The sequence below is a fragment of the Garra rufa genome, chromosome 4 (genome assembly GCF_049309525.1).
Source record: "Garra rufa chromosome 4, GarRuf1.0, whole genome shotgun sequence".
NCBI lineage: Eukaryota > Metazoa > Chordata > Actinopteri > Cypriniformes > Cyprinidae > Garra > Garra rufa.
The window spans coordinates 31,133,599-31,143,881 of NC_133364.1; the positions used below are offsets into that span (position 1 = coordinate 31,133,599).

Consider the following 10,283-nt stretch of genomic DNA (forward strand, 5'->3'; position numbering starts at 1 on the left):
AAAGTTTAGGCTTACATTCAGTGTTTTGTATTTGTATATCAGAGTCATTCGTCTATCATATCCTCTGGTTTTAGGGATTACTCATGGGTAAGGTTAGGTTTAGTTGTAGGAATATGGTCAAAATTTAATTTTTGGATTAAAATGATGTTCCAGGGTCAACAAAATATGCTGACCCAGGAACACATCTAATTTAGCAATATCAGGACGTGCCAGGAGGCGGGTTGAAGACCTATGTTAAGTTTTGTAAGTTCAGAAAAACTTGTGAGTCTGTGGAATTGTATCTTATTTATTTTTCATTTGACTAATCAATACATTGCCTAATCAATGGATATTAATTGTGAGTCGATTTATGACTGTAACAGTAATCAGCAAATTATACAGTCTCACAAACATAAAGTTTCCTTTCAGTGAAACAAATTCGAAACTGATGACATATAAACATAACAGTTCTCTCATATGTGAATACTCATGTGGTACTTCAGGCCTACTTTATATTTAAAACTCATTCCACAGTGACCACATTTAAATGGCTTCTCATCAGTGTGAACTCTCATGTGCCTGTTAAGGATTCCTTTCCGGTTGAAACTTTTTCCACATTGTTCGCAGGTGAAAGGCTTCTCTCCTGTATGAATTCTTATGTGCTCTTCAAGGTGTCGTTTTTGATTAAAACTCTTATCACACTGAGGGCATATGTAGCGTCTCTCCCCAGAGTGAATTCTCACGTGGTCTTTAAAGTGTCCTTTTTGAATGAAACTCTTTCCACAATGAAGGCATGTGTAGGGTTTCTCTCCGGAGTGAAGTCTCAAGTGGACTTGAAAGTTTTCATGTTGATCAAAACTTTTCCCACATTGCTGGCAGGTGTAAGGCTTCTCTCTGGTGTGAATCCTAATGTGCCTGTAGAAGGTCGTTTTTTGAGTGAAACTTGTTCCACATTGTTGGCAGGTGAAAAGGCTATCCCCAGTGTGAACTCTCATGTGGCAGTTGAGGTTCCCTTTTCGGTTGAAACTCTTTCCACACTCTTGGCAGGTAAAAGGCTTCTGTCCTGTGTGAACGCTCATGTGGACTTTAAGGTTTCCAGGTTGAGTAAAACTCCTTCCACACTGAGGGCATATATAAGGCTTTTCTCCAGTGTGAATTCTCATGTGCCTTTTAAGGCTTACTTTATAAGCGAACCGCTTTCCACACTGTTGGCAGGTACGAAGCTTCTCTTCCATGTGATTTCTCATGTGGATTTTAAGCTTTTTATGGTGACTGAAAGACATTTCACACTGTTGGCAGGTGAAGCAACTTTTAGTTCCAGTGTGTGGAGCCCTCCTTCGTGAAGAAGACTTTTCAGTCTGTGAGCAACTAAAGGTTTTTTCTCTAGGTATGAAATCATCATGATTCTCATATTCATCTTTCTCTTCCATTTCATTCAGTACTTCACTCTCCTTTTTCAACACCACGAGATCTAAGACAAAAAGAGAGAAATGCAAATTAACACCAATGTAAAGGCAGAAACAACAGACATCAAAACAGTTACACATCCAAAGCATTAAAACCAACATAAAACTAGATCATATATCAAGGGGCATCACATTGGGGGGAAAAAAGAGAACAGTGCATAGGGGGCAGAGGCTTATAAGGATGTCCATTAAAATACTTGAGCAGTGGATACACTCTTGTGCTCAAGGAACCTCAGGAAATATCAATAAAAGAAATGTATAAAATGTAGGGGTACATTTAGAATTTGACAATCTATATTGTATAAAATGCTTCATAAATAAAGGTGATCTGTAAAAATGTGTGCATAAAATACCATCCATGTTTGCTGGGTAACACAGTTGACAGGTAACTTAATTGACATTTTTACTGTTTTGGGCATATAAACAACATGGAAGCCCAGAAATACTGAGCATATGCTATGTTTAGAAATATATTTTCACAAACAAAACAAGTTTTAGTTAAAGGGATAGTTCACCCAAAAATGAAAATTTGATGTTTATCTGCTTACCCCCAATACATCCAAGATGTAGGTGACTTTATTTCCTCAGAAAAACACAAACGAAGAATTTTAATGAAAACCGGTGCAGTTTGCCATCCTTATCATGGACGTGAATGGGCACCAAACCTTTAAAAGTAAACAAAAACATGCACAGACAAATCCAAATTACACCCTGCGGCTCGTGATGATACATTGATGTCTTAAGACACGAAACGATCGGTTTTTGTGAGAAACTGAACAGCATTTATATCATTTTTTACCTTTGATACACAGCCACGTCCATCTGTCATGAGCACGAGTTTGGCATCAGTCACGTCACATGTGCACGCGCTTCTGGCGTAGAATACGCAAACGCCGGAAGTGATCTGTTGCATGAATACGACACTCATTCATATCCTGATTGTTTAAACCGATTTAAAGCTAAAAGATTGCGTTTGCTTGCGCAAACTCATCCGGGACTTTTCCCTGATTTCCCCTTACGGCGTTTGCGTATTCTACGTTAGAGCGCGTGCACATGTGACGAGACTGATGCCAAACTCGTGCTCATGACAGATGGACGTGGCTGTGTATCAAAGGTAAAAAATGATATAAATACTGTTCAGTTTCTCACAAAAACCGATCGTTTCGTGTCTTAAGACATCAATGTATCATCACGAGCATGCAGGGTGTAATTTGGATTTGTCTGTGCATGTTTTTGTTTACTTTTAAAGGTTTGGTGCCCATCCAAGCCCATGATAAGGATGGCAGACTGCACCGGTTTTCATTAAAAATCTTCGTTTGTATTTTTCTGAGGAAACAAAGCCACCTACATCTTGGATGCCCTGGGGGTAACCAGATAAACATCAAATTTTCATTTTTGGGTGAACTATCCCTTTAAATTGTCTTGTTAAAATTTGCAGAAATAATACTTGTGCAACACTAGCTGCATTTCCATTACAGATTTGCGCAAAACTTTGGCACTATTTTATAAGTGTTGATTAAAAAATATTTTGAAATGACAGCGTTTCCATTAACCAAAGTTATGCGTAATTTTTTCCTCTCGCAATAAGTCACGTCAATGGATTTTTGTGGGATTTTGCCTATATTTAATCAAATGTGAGCTGTAAATGTGAAAAAAAAACATTTACGTTGCTGTTTTGAGAAATATAAATTTTTCGAATTGCCTGAAAAACCACCTCACGTCAGCGTAAAAACTTTTTTGCGATATATGGGAGTTTTTGCGTTTCTTTGCAATATATGGGAGTTTTTGCGTACCCGATTTAAAGGGTAATGGAAACGCAGCTGTCGATAGTCAAATAATCCACTCTTGACACATGTTTGCTAGTTTAACCAATATTATGGAAAAGACGGAGAACATAATTTCTAGTGTTTTATCCATGTGCTTCTAGAGGAAATATCATACAGTGCAAATTATGTGAGAATGGGACAAACTACTTTCACATTCCAAACATAATTTATTTTGGACACAGATGTTCTCCACAACCTTGATTAAACTCACCTGGCCTGTACCTTTCTAGTGATCCTAAAGACCTTGATTAACTTGTTCAGGTGTATTTGATTAGGGGTAAAGCTGAACCCCTGTCTTAAGATGTGGTGACCATAGTACAAACAGAAAAAAATGACTCGGGGTCATTTTAATGCATTTGCCCATCTTTTGTGGTTTCCAACCTACACCTGTATCACAAATTGCAAGATAAATATTTTTCACCTGTTTATCAACTAGTAATAAAGGCCTCCTAATGTGAAACAATGCTTTTTTGTAAGAACATTTACACTAACTGTCATTCCGTGCTGGAACGCCACTCTCTCATGTATGTGCATGCGCCTCTATGATGGTTGGATGCATTTTATGGGGCAGCCATGGTCTAATGGTTAGAGAATCGGACTTGTAACCCGAAGGTTGCAAGTTTGAGTATCAGGTCGGGCAGGCATTGTCGGTGGAGGGAGTGAATAACCAGTGCTCTCTCCACCCTCGATACCATGACTGAGGTGAGACCTATGAGCAAGGCACCGAACCCCCAATGGCTCCCCGGGCGCCACAGCATTGGCTGCCCACTGCTCTGGGTGTGTGTTCACTTGCATGGGCATGGGTCACCATACTTGTCACAAGTCACATCCTTTACTTCCTTTCCTTTATTAGACTATCAACAGCCATTCACTGCCATTATAAAGATTGGAGGAGCCAGAACATTTTTAATGTAACTGACTGTATTCGTCTGAAAGACTTTAAACAGTTGACATGAACCAACACATTTTTTTTTTTTTTAGTTACCTGCTATTCATAACTTCTACTAGCTGACTTTAACTTTTTGAACGATTTACAAAAAGTAACCCACCAAAATGGCTAGTGATTTGATAGCGTGACCCGCCACAGCTGATTTTTACCTGCATTTGGAGGGTTGGCTGTTGTAAATTTCAGACCCTGCTTCTGTATATTTTGTTTCTGTAGAGGCTGACATTTTATTAAGGATCAAATGACTTTGAGAATGAGAACCAACCTGTTTGTTCCTCTGTATCTTCTTGTTTCACTATGATTACTTCTTCGATCTTCACGTCTTCACTCTCCTCTTTAATAAACGCCATCTTTATGATACTGTGTCACGTAAATCTGTAAGAGATGGATCACAGATTCTCAAAACTACTAACACCACTGATCTTTTGTTTTAGCAAGTGTGAACTGCACTTAATTTAAGATTAACTAAAAGCATTTGTGTATTCCCAGTCCCAAGGATTACATTAATTGTGGATCAAAATTAATTAATTAATTTGCTTTGAATTAAATTTGAGATGTTGTTTATTGGAAATTTGTTTACAAACTAAAGTTTACTTCCCATAAAACCCCTCTATGGATTAAGAGATACACATTGAAATGTAACAAGTACTGAAAGGAAACATGGGCTTTGTCTTTGATCTTATTTATTTCAGTGGTAATGTATATAAGCTTTTTTTAAACATAAGAAAAAATGGTTCACTGAGTAAAGATGTATGTTCACTGTCATCAATGGGCAAAACAATATGACAGCATACTTAGGTGTTACTCCTCATCTACCACTGTTAAGAGTGAATGGTGTTCAGTTTCCAGATAGAAGATGCAACCATTTTATTAGATACACTCAAATTGTAGAAGTATTTCCATCGCAGTGGTAGAGAAAAAAGTGCACATAAACATTATGATATTAGTGAAATTAAAGTTTTAAGACAGAATCCCTACAATATCCAATTACACATGTAGCAAAAATGACCGAAGCAGTGAAACACTGTAGTTTTATATAGATTTTAGAGGCTATCCTTAGAAGACAAAGTATGCAAAGAATGTACGCAGTTAAAGGAATTTTCCCAGATTCTCAGCTCTAATCCAATCAGCATAACTATAGCACACTTAACTCAAGTAATGATTAACATGAAGTTGCAGACCATGATTTCACATTTGTTTTTACACACACCTAAAGCAAAGAAGATTATATACAAAGCAGGGGTGTCCATTCCTGCTCCTAGAGAGCTGTCCTGCAAAATTCAGGTCCAACCCCAGTTAAACACACCTGAACCAGCAAATTATGGCCTTTCTAGGCATACTAGAGGCTTCCAGACAGGTTTGTAGTGGCAAGTTGGAGCTAAACTGTGCAGGACAGCGGGAGATTAAACACCCCTGATGTAAAACATACAGGAATATCCCTTTTAAACATGAACATGATTTATACAAATAACAGATTAATTAAATATTAGAAATAATCTGAAGTCAAACATATATACACTTACATATAGCCATGTATCCAATAAAATCAACCAATAAGTGCAGTACATATACAAACATGTCAAAGAAAATAAAGAAATAATCTCAATGACTTTATTATTCTTCATAAGTCTTTATAAATATTTACCTCAAGAGGTTGTCTCTAGATATATTTGGCTGTATGTAGATAGAAATTTGCTAAATTTAACACACAGTTTACTGTATAGTTACTATTTATACTCTCTAAAATACTTCCAAATAACACACATTAGTTATTTTGTAACAAAAGGCACATTAATCAATTTGTTAACATATTCAAAATCCTTCATCGCAAATGTATTTGTGATTGGACATTATTTATGTCATTTAAGTCATTTCAATAGCATTACTGCAAAAGACACAATTACATCAGTCAAAATCAAATCATAGCCTTAGAAAGTCAGCAGAAGGAAAAATGTCTTTAAATTTTAGAATAATTTTTTTCTGGTGCTTCCTCATTTATTTATTTTTTTCTTTTCTTTTTTTGAGTCATTGTTCAAGCTAATCTATACCTGGGTTAAGTGTAAATGCATTTAGATTTTTCCTGATGTCTCTCATAATGAGTGCTATAGTTATGCTGATTGAATTAGAGCTTGTGAAACTGAACAGTTCCCATAAATGCGTAAATCCTTTACATACTCCATTAGGTTTGTGAGCTCAGTGCTTTGTCTTCACCTGTAAGGACGTCCTCCTAAAAATCTATATAAAGCCACAATGCAGCACAGCCTTAGTCAGACTGGATGACTGCAATGCAACATTCTTAATTAAGAATCCTTTACTGGTCACCCATCTTGGTCTTCACTTCTGAGCTTACTACAGGTATAACTGGAAATTCTAGGTAATTTTTTAATTTAAATAATATAATAACATGTATACATTTTGTATGCATGTTATGGATGTTAGTGGTTGTTGCTTTTTTTTTTTTTAGAAACTGAACACCATTTACTATTAATACTGGTAAATGAGGAGAATTTTGCTATCTGATAAAACTCAATCAGTGAACCCTAAGCACTAATTAAAAGTTCTTAACAGTTCTTTACAGTCCTTTGTAATATGAAGATCAAGATTGACCTTATTCTTGATTATATTGACATGTATGCATAAGCCAGCAGCTTTTGAAAAAAGTAAGCTCAGTAATAACATTGAAGATATGCAACTCATTTCTTTTATTGAATCTTCTTATTTGACAGTCTGCTGCATCCTGCATAGTACGCTTTTAAAGTATGTACTCTTTTAGTGAAGATGAAGTATACACTTTTGAGTATCTAGTAGAAGAAAATACAAGCTTTGGGACGTACTATCAGCTTCTTTAACAGACCACGCTAACGCGTGTAGTTACACGAACACTGTCAATGTAAACTGGTCAGTAAATAATGTTGTCACAGTTAATATCCTCCACATGTAATTTGATTTAACTTATTGACTTCTTACCTTGTTTAATATACCGCGCTATCGCGTGTAGTTACATCCACAATGTCAATGTAAACTGGTCAGTCATTCATGTTGTCACTGTAAACATCCTCCACATTTCAGTTGATTTAACTTCCTACCGTATTGGAGAGAAAAGAAGTACCACGTCGATCTGCCAGCGGTGGGTCTTTCTGTGGAGAACTCTGCTCATATGTTTTTCGCAAAATGATGCATTTAAAAGTAAATGGCCAAACGGATGTTTGTAAAAGTTAACGTTGTTGCAGGTGAAATATTAAACAGATAATATTAAATAAATATTTCACCAGGTTAAATGTTTATTATTAGTAGTAACTCAAGCCCCTTTTTCTACCTCTCTGTTTAACCGGCAGTCGCGCACATCCGCCATGTTTGTAGTTTTTAACGCTTTTTATTTGTTTGCTGTAGTTCTGAACCGAATCCTTTGCCAAAAGTAAACACATTGGATTGTGGACAGTTAGCCAGTGGAGTGTGCACGGATCCACACTTAAAATCTGTCTTAAATAATAGAGTATTTAGGGACTTTGGCATATTCTTTTCAACATATTATACTTTGGGAAACACACTGGGAAGCAGGGCTAGTGAATTTCTAAGAACTTTATTTTGTTCTGGCAGCATGACGTCATACAACTGCGCCGCGCTCCCGTGTTTGTGATTCGGCTGACTGAAGGTTTGTGGATTTAACTACTTTTTATGTTTTAAACCCCACTTCTGTCTGGAACGTTATTCCTCATTGTTGTTTTTTTTTTTTTTTTTTGTTTTTCAAATAATGTTGGTCTTAGTTTTGTTTTGATGTGTAATTATAATATAGATAAAATTCCAGCTAAATAATTTATCTACCTTCCACAAACAAGTGCTCCTGTCTTGGTATTTAATTTAAGCATATTTTTTCCCCGCACATTCCTATTTCATTCTTTACAAGCACAGATCTCTTTTTTAAGAACATAATGATGTGAAATTAGTTAGTCATATATTAGAGAAGAAACACTTTTTTTTCTCATGATGAATTCCTTTCTTATTACAAAATACCAGTTACCCAAGAAGAATTTGCCATTGTTTTTGGTTCAGTCACTTCAGGTACTTGTATGCAATTTAGAGTTATTGATAAATTCTCCCAAACAAAGTTTAAAAAAAAAATAATGCGGCTTTGGTAATTCTAAGGTTCCATCTGCATTCCTAGCATTTGTGACCCTGGACCACAAAACCAGTCATAAGGTTAAATTTTACAAAACTGAGATGTATACATCATATGAAAGCTCAATAAATAAGCTTTCTATTGATGTATGGTTTATTATGATAGGGCAATATTTGGCCGAGATACATCTATTTGAAAATCAGGAATCTGAGGGTGGAAAAAAATCAAAATACTGAGAAAACCACCTTTAAAGTTGTCCAAATTAGGTTCTTAACAATGCATATTACTAATCAAAAATTACTTTTTGATATATTTACAGTAGGAATTTTACAAAAAATCTTCATGGAACATGATCTTTACTTAATTTCCTAATGATTTTTGGCACAAAAGAAAAATCTATAATTTTGACCCATACAGTGTATTTTTGGCTAATGCGACAAATATACCCCCGCGACTTAAGACTGGTTTTGTGGTCCAGGGTCACATTTTTGATCAACATCAGTTGATATTGAGCTTCAAAGTTTTTTGCATTCCATAAACTTCTGTAGATACAACCCTTTTAGTTTTCTCAAAAATGCCCAAAATGTACACAGCTTTGAAAAGAAACATCACATAATGTAAATAAGTTGTCACAGAATAAGAATATGTGAATATCTAAATTTTTCAACAAAAATGTCAGCTAGAACCTTATAATTCTAAGGCAACAAATTGTTACTGTACCTCCTAAGGCGACAAATTGTTTTGTCTCATTGGGTCTCTTTATTGAATGGAAAATTGATTTGCTGGAGGAAAGTGTGGTTGTTACTACAGAAACACCATCCTAGAAATAAGATTAAAGAAGTTTCTTATAAGCTCATTCACAGATTTTATCCAGCAAATCATTACTTACAAAAGTAAGTTCCCCTTGGCAACTGTTTTGTCTGTTGTCATTTGTCTTTCTACCTTTTTCTTTTACTTTTTTTATTTTATTTTTAATGTTGTTTCTTGATAACATGTTGTATGTTATTATTTGAATTTTTTTTTAAGTGTTTAAATCAGTACAACCCATTTTGACAGTTTTATAGTGAACTATAGGTAAATTATTACTAGGGTTGGGTATCGTTTTAATTTTAACTGTATGTGAAGTGGAGCAGTAATTTTCATAATAAATTGGTTAAAAATTATTTACAACTGATTTCAGTGTTGTTTTTTTAACAAACGGCTAAAATAGAAAAAAAAAAAAAGTCTCAGTGAATATTTTAAAGAATATAAAATATTTCCTTCATTAATGATTTATCTCATCCACCCGCAATTAATCAGAATTCTTACCTGGCCCCACAGATTATTCGCAGTGTCAGTAGAAATGACCATCACAGAGGAATGAAGTGCTCATTTGAAATGTAACGCAAATGTGGAAACAAACGTGTGATTACAACTTTTGGTTAATTTGGTTAATAATTTTTTGTTGTAGTTTGAGTGTTTTTTTTTTTTTTTGGGCTAATTAGTTCATTAAAGGCCATTTAACTATCACTAACAAACCAGTTGTGCCGATCAATTAGGGAGCTGACTGAGATTAACCCAGAGATGTAGTTAAAATTTTAATTTTCTTTCTTTTAATTATTCTCATCTTGAGCAGGACAAAGTGAAAACTCCTGATGAAACCACTGCAATTCATATGACACATTTATAAAGATAGTGTTTATTAAAGAGATGAGTGAAGACATGAATATTGAAGAAGCATTCAGAGTGAACAGAAAAAACAGGTTGGTTTTCATTCTCAAAGCTGAACTGATTTGATACACTCATTATATTCTAAGTGTTATAATGTCCAACTGCATTCTTTTCTTGTTGCGCTTCATCCAAAGTGTTTCTCAAAAGGCATTAGTATCAGGCCCCGGTACTTAAAGAATGTTTGGATGGCTTTATAATGTCCAACTTAGGGTTGTGCCGATAGACGATAGTATCGTGTA

General features: G+C 35.3%; 1 protein-coding gene across 1 annotated transcript; it reads right to left on the reverse strand.

Moving 5' to 3' along the window:
* Positions 1-297: 297 nt before the first annotated feature.
* LOC141333864 (uncharacterized) lies at positions 298-7,286 on the reverse strand. Its single transcript, XM_073839021.1, has 3 exons — positions 7,185-7,286; positions 4,483-4,592; positions 298-1,450 (listed from the first exon to the last, which is right to left on the reverse strand). The coding sequence occupies exons 2-3, from the start codon at positions 4,565-4,567 to the stop codon at positions 453-455; spliced, it is 1,083 nt and encodes a 360-aa protein (XP_073695122.1). The 5' UTR covers positions 4,568-4,592; positions 7,185-7,286; the 3' UTR covers positions 298-452.
* Positions 7,287-10,283: the final 2,997 nt, after the last annotated feature.

Excerpts from the sequence above, each read along its gene's own strand:
- LOC141333864 (XM_073839021.1), bottom strand. The coding sequence starts at position 4,567 with ATGGCGTTTATTAAAGAGGAGAGTGAAGACGTGAAGATCGAAGAAGTA. Across the intron at positions 1,451-4,482 it reads AGATACAGAGGAACAAACAG|ATCTCGTGGTGTTGAAAAAG; the intron begins GTTGGTTCTCAT and ends TTTTTGTCTTAG.